The sequence below is a fragment of the Schistocerca nitens genome, chromosome 6 (genome assembly GCF_023898315.1).
Source record: "Schistocerca nitens isolate TAMUIC-IGC-003100 chromosome 6, iqSchNite1.1, whole genome shotgun sequence".
In the NCBI taxonomy this organism is placed as follows: domain Eukaryota; kingdom Metazoa; phylum Arthropoda; class Insecta; order Orthoptera; family Acrididae; genus Schistocerca; species Schistocerca nitens.
In genome coordinates this window covers 467,001,641-467,019,858 of record NC_064619.1, presented here as the reverse complement: position 1 = coordinate 467,019,858, position 18,218 = coordinate 467,001,641, and the positions used below count along the sequence as shown (strand labels likewise).

At 34.1% G+C, this 18,218-nt stretch overlaps 1 protein-coding gene across 1 annotated transcript in view; it reads right to left on the bottom strand.

The window, feature by feature from the left end:
* The window catches only part of LOC126262482 (myosin-VIIa-like), a 390,655-nt gene that overhangs the window by 195,181 nt on the left and 177,256 nt on the right, over positions 1-18,218 (bottom strand). The window contains exons 16-19 of the mRNA XM_049959145.1: positions 17,332-17,382; positions 10,724-10,834; positions 1,836-1,979; positions 1,464-1,652 (exon numbers count right to left, since the gene is read on the bottom strand). Of these exons, the coding sequence (XP_049815102.1) occupies positions 1,464-1,652; positions 1,836-1,979; positions 10,724-10,834; positions 17,332-17,382 (495 nt within the window). The remainder of the gene's footprint in view (positions 1-1,463; positions 1,653-1,835; positions 1,980-10,723; positions 10,835-17,331; positions 17,383-18,218) is intronic.

The following is an 18,218-nucleotide window of genomic DNA, read 5'->3' as shown; positions in this document are numbered from 1 at the left end:
GATTTTTCACAAGCATTACAAAACAGTAGTTTAGCTTCTGTACCCAAAACACTTGTTTGGGAAATCTTCAACATATTTTTGCAATTTAAATATAAAAATGTAGATATGTAAATACATTGAAGATAAAACTCCAGTACAACAAAGAGGAAACGTTTAAAGCTGCAGTGTTATTGTTGGCATCTCTGGCATGAACTGCCCACTTGATTGTAAGGCCTAATTGCTTTGCATTGCATGTGAAAGACAATCGAATGACAAAACAGAAAACATCAGGGAGTAGAAAGCATGTAACATATCTATGATGAAGACAACATATAAGGTACCATCTGTAAAACTTCTTAGTGAGCCCTTACACCCTAGTCAACTGGTATAAATTGAGGGTACCAACAAACAATGCCATAAAAAAATTGCTTTAGCTCCCTTAATTTAACATCCTATTCATTACTACAAACAAGTACCACATTTGATAATAGCACATTTATAAATGTGCTTTAATGAAAACTTGTAACTTTGGTGACACATTTTCATTACAAGAGATGACTGGCAGGGAAGGGCACGTTGACCGCAGTGGACAATATGTCAAAAACTGCTCCCCTCCCACCACTCCAAAAACATATTTTTAATATTTCACTCTCTAGAAGAATGTTTGCTTTCTTCCCTCTTCCCATAATCCCTGATAAGCAACATTTTAAAGGGCTTGCAGGCTATCTGAAAGGCTAGTCTGCCTCAGATGGTGCAATTGGTGTTTTTGGCTTGTCCTTTTACGAAGCCAGGAATCATGCTTTAGAGGGTAATTCAATGATTTTTTTAATGCTGTTAAGCTTTAAAAAGATTGGTTCTATATAACATGGTGTTGAAAATAAGGATTTATGTAATTCTGATATAACAATATGGACTAAACTTTGAAATACAGAAACTGAATGTTACATTTTCAAACTCCAAATGCCAAGATTTATGTAAAAAACTACAAAAAGATTGAAAATTACTTAAAATGTAAATATGTATTTACATATTAATTTGTGCCCTATTTATCACATAGGATCAGTACAGAAGATTAAAAGAAGAGCAGTATATTTTGTTATGTGTTTGTGTAGTTAATGCATACTGGAAATGCTCTACCAACTTCAATGGTTAATGTTACAATATGGACATTACACATCACAAAGAGGCACACTATCAAAGTACAGGTAATGTGTAATTTCCTTCCAGACGTATCTCACATACAGACAATGATGGTAGAATCAGAGAAAAAATTTAAGCTTCTACAAAGGATCAACAGCAGTCATAAATGAAACTGGAGCAGGGAGAGAAGGGAACAGGAGTGAACATTTGATATGATTATAAGAGACAGTATACCCTCTACCAAATGCTGTACTGCATCTTGTAGAATTATCATTTAAATGTTCTCCTACAGCTATAAAATCTTAATATTTGTAAACATTAAACAGGATTAGTCTTTCACTTACCAGTTCATCTGCCTCCACTGGAAGTTCCAGAAGTGAATGTTTTATGGGCCTCCTCGAATACTGATATGTTATGTTTCCTTGAAAATATGTAGCAGCAAATTTTCTGAAATTGTATTCAGACAAATCTTCTTTAGGACCCTCATCTGGCTGTAGTATGTCAACTTTCCCATCAATGTGTTTATCCGTAAGCTATGCACAAAAAATTAATAAATACTTAACAATCAGAAATTTATGTTCAGCATATTAGTTAATATCCACACCACACTTTTGTCATACTTCATATAAGTATCATGAAGCTGTTATGTTTTCATTACTTATCTTCAGTTTACTATCTTCATCAAAGCATTACCATAAACAAAAAACAATTATTACCTCTTGGGTTTCTTGGTGGTCAAAGTCAAACAGCTCATCAACAATGCGACTGTATTCATTTGAATCTTCATCAAACGCCTCAGGTTGAACTGCATGCCCATATTCTCTTGTTTGCATCTCTTCCAGGAATTCTGACAGTCGTTTCTGTTGAAATACATTAAAGCAATCAATATGTGCTACAGCAAATATTAAAAAAAATGAGGAAGAAGATTTTTATGATTAAAAAATTTAAAATTTATGTTAGGTGCTTACTGTTGTATAGCTCATTGTGTATGACACAGAAAACATGAAAGAGGTTCTTAATGAAAGGAACTGCAGAGACTGAAATAGTCTCATTGATTATATATTTCAAAGTGAATTTTGACAATAGTAGGTATTTACTGTATATTACAGTAGTAGTAGACTGTGTAGCTCATATATTGTACATAACAACTACATATACTGATAACTTACATTTTATCAGACCTCTGTTCTCTTTTGTTGTTCCGTAAGGTAGGTAGGCAATGTTTGCATACATATTTACCAAAGACATAAGTTACAATGTCTATTTCCTATCCAACAACAGTTTAAGTTCACAAAGTGATATTCAATCATTTTATTTTATTTTATTTATTTATTTATTTATAACAGAAAAAAGAAAGATGCCTTCATAGACCACAGATCTCCTACTGAAAATTCCACAATTTATCAGCTATTTCAGGTGACAGCATGACTCCTGTTTTGCTTTAATCATTTATTTTTCACAAGGAAATAAAATTTAACATAGTAACACCTTCTTTTGAGTGTATTCATGATCAATATTATGGTACACACAAGATGAATATATTCATCCTCACACATAATTCTAATTGCAATATTCTGAGGATTGGTTAGTTCCTATCTCAATATTGAGTTACCAAAAGCTATTACTGTAAGGACATCAACAACAGAAAATCAGTAAAATATGGTGACTTCTTGGTATCTATGGCCCCCACAGCTGGCAATTAATTTTAACAAAAGTAACTGAATTTAGTTATTTTAGAGGATACATAACAGTTCTTTTCCATTTCAAATTTTCACCATACATACCAATAAATATATTACAGTTTCTGAAAAACATGTATATTTAAGAAAAAGAACAAAAACAGTTACTAGCTTTCAAAAAACATCATACAGCATTTTCTCTTTTAACCCTTCTTCCTTTGACTTACAGTGATATGCTAATCATCTACAGACAGAAAAGTAGAAAATCTATATTAGAAGCATGTCTAGGACTTTTTGTTATTAATGTCTTTGACAATAGGTGCCACTTCTTCCTAAGTTACTTGAATTACTTATCAGAGGTTTCTGCACACTTTTCTTAAATATGTGTACTGTTCGTGCTAACACTTTATTTGCAGCTTACTCTCATATTTACACTCATTCAGTTAGTTTCACTTTTGAATATAAAGTGATTCAGTATCCTCTTTTTATGAAACTATTAATCAAAGTTTGAATGTCATATGATACATACTTTCATTTTACTAACCATGTATAAGGGGCATTAAAACGAAACGAGCTGGAGGCATAATTACAGAAACCTGTATGTTAGAAGTATTGACCCTGACTGTTGAGACACTTTTCTGACTATGAGATAAGGCGGTGAATGGCTGTCTCATAAAATTCCTTGTGCTGCAATGTTAACCAGTTCCCCACATACAGCTGGACGTCGTCATACGAGGTGAAGGTTATGCTGACATTCTTTGACCAAGGTGGCCCGTTTCTGATTCCCTTCTTGCAGATTGGGACAACAGTGAATTCCCAGACTAACTCACAAAGCTTGACCACCCTTTGCCAAGTGATCAAATCAAAACAACCAGGCAGTCTCACCCATGGGGTCATTCCGTTCCACAACTATGCAAAGCCTCATACGGCCAACACAATCATGGCACTCTGGCAGAAATTCAAATGGAAGGTTGTCAGCCACCTTCCATACAGTCCAGACCTCTCTCCCTGAGATTACATCATTTTTGGTCCCCTTAAAAAGTCTCTGAGGGGCAGACAATTCACCTCGGACGACAACGTTCAGCTGCATGTGCGGAACTGGTTAACATTGCAGCCCCGGGAATTTTATGAGACAGCCTTTCACCACCTTGTGTCACAGTGGAACAAGTGTCTCAACAGCCAGGGTCAATACTTCTAACATAAAGGTACTGTTTCTGTAATAATGCCTCCAGCATGTTTCTTTTTGAACATCCATTATATGCTAACAGGTTAAATTCTTCATTGCTAGATTAACAAATTGAGATCACGAAACTAAAGAAATAAGTGACATAGAAATGAAATAGTATAAGGAATATGTAAAGATTATTATATTGCAGTTGTGAAACATCATGTGGAGTTAGCAAAGCTCCCCAGATACTGTTTTAAAGAAAAGCAAATAATTGAACCTTCCTAGAAGAATAAAACTGCATGCCATGGAGCACACGGTATTTATTTGCCAGGAAGTTTTTAAATAGCACACTTTCCTCTGCTGCATAAAAATTCATTCTGGGAGCCAATAATTATTTAGTGCAATGTATCTGTCCACAAAAGCTCTTCAATGTGTGAGCTGGCACATTGTAACATGAGAGAAAGAAAACCATCATGATTCATGTAGTCACTCTGTAGTCCTGCCCTAATGACTATATAAAATCAAGACTTTCCTTGAAGCAGAACATCCTAGCAATAGAAATACTCATAGTTGCTAGAATTCCTTTGCTTGCTTTATCAGGATTTCTAGTTTCAATTTACAGATGTCGGTGGCACCGGCAAAACTGGATATTTTTTCAAGGCTTCCTAGTTTGATACATACAAACATAAGGAAGTTTATAGCTGCTGACAGAGTCAGAACTCTCTCAGGAGTGGTATATTTATATTTACACTATCTTTATAAGCTGTATACCTAGAAATTCCTTGAGATAATGCTTATGATGCTGTTATAACACAAAAGAATTTCTGGATCAATAAATATGCTAAAACTTCAACACAGAAGATGTGTAGAGAAATACTGATTGCACATATAGTGTATTAAGAGTCATTTCACATTTTTGTTTAACGGTTTGCTCTGTTTGGATATCTGTGGGACAAACTTATGTGGTCAGTTAAACTGGCAAATAACCATACCAATGTTACAGCTGTGCAATTTTAAATTTCAGACACTGGAATAAGCACACATAGCAACATAGAATGTATTATTGTTCATCTGAGAAATTTACAACTAAAATCTCAAATTTGTTTAGCTATTGTTATTCAAGAGCTTTGTGTGAGACTAAATTTTTGTTCCATTTCAGGTCTCATTCTGATGCTACCATATAACGTGTAGTTCAGGTGAAGTTCATGGAGGTGGTACAAAACTGGTGAGTTGGAGGGGAGGGGTGTGATGTCAGACAGAAAGTTAGGTGCATTATTAATTGTATACTGTAATAGGTGTGAAAAGCAGCTTTTTGCCTTTTGCTGTTAATTACCAGTTTGGTACTGAAATCCAAGGAAAGGTATACTAGTTACCAGCCTCCACCTACTTTTTGAAATTTGTACTTCACTGACTTGTTTCTACAGATTACGTCTCAGGAATCTATGATATGAATAAATCTCTGTTAGCTGCATGGCAAGCAGCAGCATTCATTGTAAAACTGCATCACAAGCAATAATCTACTATAAACAGAACTCTGGATAAATATGCCAACCTAATCATGTAAGTATTTAACATCAATAGAAGATAAACAGTAACTACTTAGTATAACTGAGGAGGTTGCAGAAAGCAGCAGCTTTCTTTCTAATTTACTTGATTGGGTGTAGATGGAAAAGGCATGAAGGGAATTAAAGAGAACAGCTCATTGTTAATACAGTGTACAGATAAAAATATCTGTGATTTGCTTGTCTGTTGGTAATATATACCTAGACTCTTTCTACATCCCTTTTTGATGGGATCCTTGTAACATGCTGAATGAATGAATACAATAATCTAGTCAATAATGTGCTTTTATGTGAGGAAAAGTTCCACCTCAGCTGTATCTTGCTAATGCCTTTATTGTCTCAAATGACTAGTTTTGGTGGCACATTACCACATCCTCAGGCCCCACTACTGCCAAAAGAGTATTAGATTTCCTTTGCACTTTTATCGTGAAGTCCTTGTTACTAGCACATGTGGGCTAGCTTCCCTCAGGAGTCTCTACTTGACACTGTATTGTCTCCAATGCAATCAATGGATTGTGATCAAAATTGGGAATGAGTGTTTTAGAAGAAGTTCAATAAATCTACTATCTAGGAAGTATGGTTATACAGGAAGATCAAAGCAAAGACCATATCAAAAGCTTGACAGATGAAGAATATTCTTTCAGTAAAAGAGCTCAGCCAGTGTCAGATACTGATGGGAAAAAAGGAAGAATTTCCGGAAAGAGCATTTCTAGAGTACAGAATTGTACAGAAGTGAAATACTGATCATTGGTGATTCAGAAAGAAAGTGGAAGCATTTGGAAGTGGTGCTGTCATAGAATGCAGAAAATTATGTGGACAGATAAAGTACACAATGAAAAGTACAGAAGGGGCATATCAGTGGGAAAACTGCTACAGCAACCACTATAGTGAACTTAGAGATGTAGTTAAACTGTGACATTGTCTTTTTCTGTCAAAATAACATTTCCAGTGCTTTTCCTCTGACTTAAACTTGTATAATAAGAAACATAGTCAAACAAATGAAACTTCTTATTCATTGTTCAGCTGGTTACATCACTGGATGGTTTCAGTCTCCTAGACTTCCATTCTATTGTTCACGTACTGATACTGAGAGTGGTGTTTGCCTCAGTTATGAGTACACTGTACAAAAGGGTAATAGACAGAGGATTGCATGACAAAAGGATTAAATAACTAATAAGACATTTATATAGTTTTTTTTATTTGATAAAATGTGTTCCATGCATCAACGAATATTTTTTTTTTCTTTTTTCAAGAAGCTCAACTAGTTGCAAGTACAAACTTAGAAAAATGCTATGGTGATGAACATTATATATAACTTAAATAGACGCTTTCAGCTGCATGAATTGAAGTCTACATACAATACTTGGAAGTAAACTTTAAGTTACAATGATTTTAAGCCACATCATCTCCTTTTTTCTATATTTTTATTGAACTACAATGAAAAATACTGCTTCAATGTAGTGTTGATATTTATAGATAAATGATACTCAGATCTTAGATCTAAATAAATCATACAAATCTATTACGCACTTGCGTATTGTTTTATTTGCAACAAAATTTTAACTGGTGTAAATGAGTAAACAATATTTATATTATACTGACACTTATGAAAAAATATCATAATTGTCTACACAATTGATAATAAAGCTGTGTACACAATCACAAACAAATGAATAACAAACCTTATCACAAACAGCACCATTAATGCTGAAAGGTGCCCTTGATTCTGATAAATTTGACAAATAACACAGACATATACATCACATGAATAGTCATTAAGTATAATGAGCAAAAATTTACACTTAAATATCCACATAAATCCATAACACAGAAGATAAGGATGAGACATGAAGTTCTTTAGTCAGCAAAACAGAAATGGAGTCCACTAACACACAACATGTAAATGTATTTTCAATGACCAAATAACATCAAGCAAGATCATAAAAAATGTATCTCTATTTTGCTATGTAGTATGTAGTGGTATGCCACATTCTACAAAATTAAGTACATAATATTGTTTGATATGTCTGCTCCAAGACAGTCATACTCTAAGAACTAAAACCTTTCAAGGCAAAGACTCCATACATCTTTAAAAAGAACTTTTACCCAATACCTGAGCTTTAGTGCTTTACAAGTTGGTTTCTGTGTATAACATATTTTGTTTACAGCCAGCCTGAGGCACTCAAAGTGCCCTATAATTTATATACTCTTTATAGAGACAAATGTAGACTAGTAGACATGCTATAATCAACTATTCACATGTATCTAGCAATATATGCTTTACCATGGCGGAACCTATAATACTGCAAATCATAGTTAAGATCATATCACGAAAATACAAAAAGGATAAATTTGAATCCATCCAATAATATAACAACAGTGGTTGAGAGGAAGAAAGATTTCTACCAAAGCATAATAATTTTCTGGCAACTAAATACCTGACCAGTCCAAATATGATTTAAAACAGAAGAATAACATCAAAGGTAGTGAACTGTCTTTGGAAAAAGTTCAGGTAAATAATATGTTAACATTGGGTATATCCATGTGCAATGTATAATGGAAAGAAATCAATTAAACAAAGGAAGACACACAGAAATGACACAGGAGGAATGACAACAGAATCAAAGAAATTTGGAAAAAATCTTACAACCAAGAGACAAACACAGAAAATGAGCATTTAGGGGCGACATGAGATCTCATGTTGCTGTCCAGGGCAAGATCCTAGAGGTGTTTTGGTAGCAAAATTTGAAATATAATGCAGGACAAAAGCAGAAAGTAAAGGTCCCAACACCACCATCTATCCATTCTTTGCTGGCCAAATGCTGGCAGTGAAAACTTCTTGCACCATCAGTGAACAAATGGGTTACTTTTGAGTCCAGCTGCACTTCATAAGCATCTATTAATGACTTTGGCAGCAGAGATGCATAACAAATAACTACTTAACAATACTTCAGCAATTTGATCATATTGTAAGAATGGAAATTAAAAGATCTAGAAGAAAAAAGCACACTTAATTTCATTCTTTAGAAATGCTGAAGAAAAGGAGAGGTAAAATGCAATTCTCACTGTGAACATCAGCTAATTCCATAATTAACAAAAACTATATTCATTCATTGCCTAAAACTTATTTACATATGAGGATGTAAATATTGGTAAAAAAAGATAAAGAAAGTTGTAGAGTACTCTCAATAAATAGCAAGAAGACTACTGTTCTGAATAAAAACAAAAAATAAGAGAAACTGTCAAACTAAAGGCTGTTCTCAAGAATATTTATATGTAATATTGTTAAAATTTAAATCTAAGACTTTTAGAGTATGATACAGCTTTCTGAACCTTGGGAACGGGGCTTCAGACTGAAGTGCTGCAGTGACCAATTTGAAACAGAAAAGAGTTTAATGATGTGGATAAAAATAAGAATCTCTTTTCAAGTTCTAAAGGTAGATAAAAAAATATTTTTGCAGAAGAAATGTCTGGAGGAGAAAAAGAAAAGAAATTTGAAAAGATGTGTTGAAATAAATTAAAAAACTGAGGAGTAAAGGTAACAGTGTTGCTAGCAAAGTTTTCAGTATTGTTTTTGTGCCTTTCAATGAATCAGTACCTCTACTATTCAGTGAGTTGTTATGTTTACTCATTAAACTATTTACATTCACCCAGGAATTTCTATTACCATAACTTTAAAGGAATCCTGAATCCAAAGAAATTGCAAGATACAGATCTTTCTGTCAGCCTTTCAGTTTCTATACCTTAACTGCAAAATAATTCAATGTTCTGATAGTTATTGAATGCTACTGATGACAAATGTAAAAAGGTTCACTGTTAGCGCAATTGCAGAGATGGAAAAAATAAAAATACGATCACAGCAAATGATCAGGTTCTGAGCAAAATATTTATCTGCTGTGAATCACACAAGCTATCAGCATGTGGTATGGAAAATTCCTGGAGGGAAAGTGGCCACATACAGAGCTAAATAAATCACAAAATAAAAACAGTACTATGCTTGTCATATATTTAGAATATCTCCAAGGGACATAAAACAGAAAATAGCTTGTTTAAGCTACATATAAAATATTTTCATACATCTGAAAGATAACCCAAAGACATTCTTGCAATGTTCAGTGACTGCTAAGCAGGAATGAGAGGAAACACATATAACACTCCAAAAAGCATTGTTAAGTAAGATAATCACAACTGCAGTGAAAACAAAAGTTGGCTGACATGACACATTTACTACACATATTTGGTTTGAGCCAGTAACTTCAAAGCACAGAAAACTGCAGCTAAGTACATATGAATGTACAAGCAGCTTACCACAAGGCATACTTACTGCTTCAATTAAGATTTATGAGAGGATTCAAACCTGCTAAATATTCTGTATATATTTCCTCACCACTAAAATATGAAGTTTGAGTAAGTTACTCAAAAATGCTAAGCCAATGAGTTGGTTGTGAAATCAGATTTTTAGGGTAGGAAAATGTATTGCAGTAACTGCCTAGACTGCTGTTAACTCCTGACTTTCATTCACCTCTCTCTTAGCCTTGTTCTCAAACCTAATTTTTTCTTTTAATCTTAAATTCTGGAGAAAGAAGGAAGGAATAGTGCAGGAGAACAATAGTCAGTAATCAACTGCTGTCAATCTAATAGGGACACTCTGTCATCAAAACAATATTTTGAGTATACTTCGTAAATTTAATTTTTTATGTTTACACATTATAAAAACTATTGTATGTCAAGAAGAAACAGTTATGTAAAATAATTACTGTACTTACTATGAAGAACTGTCACTAACTTAGTACAATATGAATTACAATAAGAACGTGAAGTTTACATTCACAATTACAGATTTAAAAATGCTGTAAAGATTGAGGGAAGGTAAAATTACAAAACCATAGCTCATTATAAATGTTTGTTTATGGATATGTAACTACATAACTTCAGTAATAATTTAAATAAAATGCTTTTGGAATGGAAATCATAACTACAAAATAATCTCACTTCCACCAGGGAAAAAGATGTATGCCTAAAAGCAGGTAAATTGTAATAAACATATGCTTTAGGTAACTGTTGTGCAGCTCTAGCATAACAACAACATTATACACTGCAAATTGTTGAAGAGTCTCATTATAAATTTTTAAATATTATTTGACACGCACACGAGGTAACGAGTAACGTGTCCTAACATGTTTAATATGTGGTACCTTATAGTTCTGTTCAGCAATGGCCTTGTAATTCTTTGTACCTGAGTTCTTCAACTGCATTTCTTCTTTCTCTCTCAGAGTGTATAATTCTTGCTGTTTCTTCTTGAACAGCTACACATGTAAGAAAAATAAACATTAAGATAAGTAAATAATCTTCCTACACTGGAAAATCTCATTATTTTTATGTGAAGTAATGGCAACATTAAACATAAAATTCTAAAGCTTCACAATACTAGTTGGATAAAGGAAGGAAGAAAGATTGGATTTTAATATTCCATAAAAATGAGGTCATTACAGATGAAGTGCAAGCCAGATCAGAGAAGTTTGGAAAAGGAAGTTGGCCACCACACTATTTTAAAGGAAGCAATATGGTATTCACTTTAAGTGGTTTAGGAAAATCACGGGAAACTTTAAGCTGGATGACTGAATAGGTATTTGAGGCACAGTCATCTTGAATATGAGTCCACTGTCTCATCACCGTGCCAGCTAGCACATCAAGTAGAGGCATGTCATTACATGTCAATACCAAAAGTGATAATAGGATGAAAAATACCTGAGTAGCAACACAATGAAAAGAAAACAAATATTTATTGCATGATAAAACAGCAATATGGCCAAAATAGATTAAAATTAAGTACAGAAAGGAGAATGGTTTTAGGATCTAATCTGAAAATATTAATTACTAAAATACAACTTTGGAGTGGTTACAAGCTCAACAGATAAAATGAGGGATAAAAAGAAATTGGTTTGTGTGGGTGTGTAATAACTGATGTAAAGTAGTCATTGTACTCTGTGATTTCAAGCATCAATATGTGAATGTTTGAATACAAATGGAGAGTGGACTTCACATGTCAGTCACCAACAAGCATCTGGCATCATGAATTAAATGCAAATTAAGACCACAAAAATTGTTGCAACATGGTTGTTTCGTCTCAATGGCTTTAAAAGTAGTTTACTCCAAGGATGTCAACCAGTGACCTAAACAATAAATTCTGAACAATATTATATATAAGCTGACACAATATTTGCAGGCATTTTTACCAGGGACTATAAATAAACTTTAGATAAAATTCAGATCAAGCCTTCATCTATTGTTATAAATGTGGCTGAAGAGTATAAGTCTACACCAACATACTGACACAAAAACTGAGTCAGAAGCTTTAAAAGAGATATGACCTGTTCAGCTACCAGTGTACATTACTTGGAAATGGAACTGTTTCTCACATTCAGCAAGAATTCTTCCACTCTTAATCGAAAATGGTGTCCATGGACACACTTTCAGAAGCTGACTGTGTAGCGATGTAATGTAAATGATTCAGAAGTCTGTAATCTGTGCCCCTACACTGAACAAAGACTGCCAAACAAACCAGGAGCTGCAATATGAATTACTTCCATCAATTCCAAACCTATACTAATTAACTGTTTAGAACATTAGAGTGTGAGTATGACCAAAAACATTGTGAAAAGAAGCAAAATAAGTAGAGCTGATCTAGCTCCACCAAAGGCCAAGAACACTCCAAAGAATACAAAGGTAAACATTCCATTTCCAGGTTGCTTCAATTACATCAAAACACTATCCTTGACAACCTGCTTTAACTGTAAATTCCATGACATATGATGCAGCACTTCAAGAACAGGCTGCTGGAAATAGAGAGCTAAAATAGTAAACATGTATGATGCCAACTCCAAACTCCTTGTCTGATACACCAACAAAAGTTGGTAATATGGCACAATTACATATTTTAACTGTTCTACCATCATGTCTTGGTAGAATAACTTTATAATTAAAAATCTTTCTGAATCTGATTGCATGTGTATCACATCTCCAAGCTATTCTTCAATAGTCTTGTCTTGTATTACACATGTTAACTGTCCTACCATCACTTCTTGGTAGAATAACTTCAAAACTAAAATTTTTTCTTAATCAGCTTCCATATGTAACACGTCTCCATGCTATTGTTCAATACCCATGTATTAATTTTATTTTACTGTGATTGTTAATTTAATTTAATCAGATATATAGTATAGGCACTGTTGTTTTAGGTTTAGTGTTAATGTTTTTCTGGTTTGTTCCCTTAATATTTATTTAGTATTTAAAGTTTAACCATTTTAAGTACATTACCACTGCACTGTCAAAGATGACATTTATTTTGTGTTGATATCTCACTCTCAATGTGTAGCAACTTTTTCAGTGTTGTTCATGAATATTGTATCCTCATTGTGATGATAGTTAAAGTCTGATGATGGCCTTGTAAGCCAAAAACTGGTTAACCCTGTAAATCAGTACTCTAGAACATACACAGCCCTGTACGTTTCATTTATAATCAGAATTCCGCAATTTGTGATGGCTCGTTCATAAAAGAGAAAGAGACAGTGTAGCTATCTACCACAGTATTTGCAAAACAGACATCAGTGTCACAAAAACAAGAGGAAACAAAATATCAAACAAAGTACTATGTACAGCAGTTCTAGTGTATTACATGTCTTAATGAGTAGAACTTCCAAAGTCAATCATATCTGCAATCGAGCGACTGAACATAACCCAAAAAGTCATCAGTGTTGTTCTAGACGTAGATGAGGTAAACGAGTGCTGCAGTTTAACACTTACGTGAAATCTCAAATGAAGTGGAATAGAAATTAAACATGTTACTTAAGGTTTTAAAAAAATAAGTCAGGTGTAAAGATATGTCAATGCATTCAACCATTAGCAGCTAACTATGTTTACACACACTGTAAATGAGTAAGTGCAGTTGTAATGGATGTCTAGTATTTCACAATAAAATTAGTAAGGGCATTCAATCTCTTTAATTAGTTACCATATCTGCAATATACATATTAACTAGAAGCAAAAAGTGTGTAGACAATTACTGTAGTTCATTTTCTACAAACATAACTTGGTAGAAGGTACTAGCTATACTGTAATTTCCCGTAGATGATTTAGTTATCTATAAATAAGTTTATTGTAAGACCAGTGCTTAAACATACTCAAAAAATGTGGGTGAATTTCTAAGTGACCAAATTGTTGAGGTCATCGGTCACTAGACTTACACACTGTTAAAATTAACTTATCCTAAGAACAACACATACACACCCATGCCTGAGGGAGGACTGAAACCACCTGCGGGAAACATACTCAGCAATCTTGTTAAGGATTTGGGATGTTCACAACAGGCTCTAACAGTGAAAGTAACCAACTTTATAAAATTTAAAAAAATAAATTTATTCAACTACATAATAATTAATCAAATGCAAAAAACTTAATTATTAAAAATACCTTGTAGTAATAGTGCTTGTTTGTATGATATAAAACTGCTTCATAATCATATTTGGGAATAATGGAAGTATGCTTGAGTTTGTTACAATATACTGAGGAGCAATAGCTCAAGCACAAAAGAACTTTTCAGTGAATGTTTCTGTGAACTAGACTGTAACATTATTTGTGGCTCTGAGGTCCCTATCAAATTGCATTCAATGTTGACATAAAGAAAACAACAACACATATAATGTATAGTTGCGACATTGTCAGAGAGAAGCTGAACAATGTGAATTGGTGGATGCCTGAAGACATACAAATTATATCCCAAAGTGTTATTTACAAAACCAGAAGAACTCATTTTTAGTGAGGAATACAGAAATAGTCTGCAGCCTAGAGTCTAATACCCATACCGAATCATGAAGGCAAGATCATATTAATTACAGTGCATGCAGAGGTCAATATGTAATCATTCTTGTGCACACACCATCCATAACAACACACACACAAATTATCGAACAGAAGTGAAACATTTGGAAGATTTCCTTTGCAACATGTTTTATAGTAAAGTAAAGTGCCTGAAACAAGATAAATAATAATAATATATCTAAAAACAAAGATGATGTGACTTACCAAATGAAAGTGCTGGCAGGTCGACAGACACACAAACAAACACAAACATACACACAAAATTCTAGCTTTCGCAACCAACGGTTGCTTCGTCAGGAAAGAGGGAAGGAGAGGGAAATATGAAAGGATGTGGGTTTTAAGGGAGAGGGTAAGGAGTCATTCCAATCCCGGGAGCAGACATTTGTAAAGGCAGAGAGAAGCTGCTCGTGTCTGCGTATGTGCGGATGGATATGTGTGTGTGTGCGCGAGTGTATACCTGTCCTTCCTTCCCCCAAGGTAAGTCTTTCTGCTCCCGGGATTGGAATGACTCCTTACCCTCTCCCTTAAAACCCACATCCTTTCATCTTTCCCTCTCCTTCCCTCTTTCCTGATGAAGCAACCGTTGGTTGCGAAAGCTAGAATTTTGTGTGTATGTTTGTGTTTGTTTGTGTGTCTGTCGACCTGCCAGCACTTTCATTTGGTAAGTCACATCATCTTTGTTTTTAGATATATTTTTCCTATGTGGAAAGTTTCCCTGTATTATAATCATATCAAATAAATAATAATAAGGCGTAAGTAAGCAAGTTTCCAGTAATGAGTAAATAAGCAGTAAAATAAGTATTATGTATGTATATGCATGACCATATTGTTTATATCTAAAAACAAAGATGATGTGACTTACTGAACGAAAGCGCTGGCAGGTCGATAGACACACAAACAAACACAAACACACACACAAAATTCAAGCTTTCGCAACAAACTGTTGCCTCATCAGGAAAGAGGGGAAGGAGAGGGAAAGACGATAGGATGACATCCTTTCGTCTTTCCCTCTCCTTCCCCTCTTTCCTGATGAGGCAACAGTTTGTTGCGAAAGCTTGAATTTTGTGTGTGTGTTTGTGTTTGTTTGTGTGTCTATCGACCTGCCAGCGCTTTCGTTCGGTAAGTCACATCATCTTTGTTTTTAGATATATTTTTCCCACGTGGAATGTTTCCCTCTATTATATTGACCATATTGTTTTATTTTTATTAAATACTAAAGTTATATTTTAAAATATGGCCATATTTCAGTAATAGTGTTATTTTGTTCACTTACATTGTACATAATTATAAGAAGCAGCATTATAAAAAGTTAAGTAAAGCAACTGAACTGGCACATGTAATGTATACATGTGGGATTTAATCTACCCATGTTAAAACAAAAGAGGTTTATAAGTCAACTTTGCTACAGTCACTTCATGACAGTTTCTGTAGGCCTGACCAACAACCAGCTGCCTACCTGTATTGCTCACCACCACTAAGTTATGAGATGTTTGGACCTCCCAATTGCAGAGTGTACTGTCGGGTACAATATGTTCATTTTCAATGCCTGTTTCATAGTTGCTGCCATATGGATCCTCCCCACTCCCAGCCCCTTCTTCAAACACGATCTTACATGAATTATGCAACTGAAACGTGTTCCTCTAACACATTCTTGAATTTTACAATCCATTGGGACTAAATCCATGCTCCCTCTATCCACTACCAATCACTGCCTCTTCTCCACTGTCTTCTGCACCCCCCTTTTTCAACCTTCCTTTTGCCTTTCACATTAGCTGTATTTATATCCTAGACCCACTTTCCTGCACAGTATTGCAATGTATGTTAACACACAAAATGCAGTTATACTGTAAGTACTTGAATGAGCTGTCACTGCCCAAATAATCCCTCATTCAAGATGACCTATATCTACTACTCAATACTTCCTTTATGAAGCCAGGTATGACTTTTCCTACATCCAAGCACAATAACAGCCACAATGGGCAGCCAGTGTAGTATAAATGTCTTTCTTCTACTATAGTTACAAGAACTACTATGAGGTAAAAACAGGTATCAGGGGGAGATACCTATTAATCTATGAGAGTCCTAACGTATGATGAATGTAGCCACATTTATGGAAGTGGAAAGAGAAGGGAGACAATGTACATTAAGTTTTCATGTCTTCAATGAAATGAAGACAACCCCAGCAGCAATTAGAGGCACATGATGCAACCAAGTGTCAAATGTGACTTACATCAGAACATATAAAGATGGATTACAGGACATCAAAGAAATGGTCATACCTCATTTGAAGATTAGTATCATTTTCTGAGCTATTGTGAATATCTATGTGGCAGCCTTCAATCAAACCAACTGCAAGTAAGTGGTTGGTTGGCTTTCCTGATTTCCATTAGAAATAATGTGAAGAAAAGTGAAAATGCTAACAGTACTCCAAGGAAAAGTGCACAATAAGGTCATACCAATCTCTAAGAAGATTACAATGGACCTTTGCAATCTACTGGTACACATTCATTAAGTCAGCTTCTGCTAACATCCATTCTTACAAACAGTAATGAGTTTTTGCTTTTAATAACTCATTATGATATCATGACAGAAGAGTTATATAAAACCATATAATAGAAAGTCAAACACAGATAATAACCTGTCTTCTTCATACAACAAAAATAATCAACTCGTGGAATTTATATATTTATTTTTAATATTGTAAAGGGCTCTAATAAATGAATGATAGCTGCCAGTGCAATTCTAGCATCAATAGCTTACCTTGAACATATACATTTAAAACAGAAGTTCTTGGAAATTTTACATACAGATGGGACAAATCCTACATAAATTTTGTAATGTTATTGAAGCCAAATAAATACTACTACAAAAACTAATCTTACTTAAAATAATTATTTTAGATTGAAGAGAAATGTTAGTTACTTGCCTGAGATTTTTCCTTAAACATTTTGCGAGCAAGGTATCCTCGACATCTTGCCTGAAACAAATAAGAATTAATAAAACTGAAAACCATCTTTTGTACATATGAAGCAAAGAATGGAAGTTGTTTGCATATTAGAGGATCAAATTCAGTTCTTCCATTTAGCTGTTATTGATGTATCTGCCAAAGACAGATCACTGTCTTGCTTCTCTCTCTCATTTCTGTTCTACATCTACAAGTATGTACAAAGGTTTGCAATCAGTCCATTCAAACTAAATGTTACGATATACTTCAAAAATTGACATGAGTGCCAAGTTCACTCCCCAGTGTAAGTTTTTATTTTCAGAACATTAAACATATACAAAATTGACAAAACTCAATGCATAAGTTGCAAGTAGATAAACAGCATGAATTACAAGTCCTGTCAACACATCAAAAGAAACTTGGAATTTGATTAACACTTGTCACACTAGCTAGAAGTTATCACAACAGATAATCTTGTTTAAGAGTGGATATCAGCAAAAATACAAGATAAAAGATGTCAGATACTAACAACGTGTAAAGTGCAGCTAATAGCATGTTTTCATTATTGTACACTTGAGACTGTTGATATGGATTCATAAACAACAGATAGCATCGTTTTTATTATTGGCATGTACTGCATAGTATAAAGTCAAAGCACAAACATTCTTTTCCTCATATCCCCCACCATCCTCTTTAATATGCGTTTCATTCTGTTAAACTATTATCATAGCAGCCAAATCAGTCTCATTGCCTACATTTTCATCCACATTTAAAATGCTGAATAAACTGTAAAAACATACTTTTTTTGCAGTAATCTGATATTTGTTTAATATCTCATGTGTCAGGTGGATAAGGCCTTTGCAGATTTG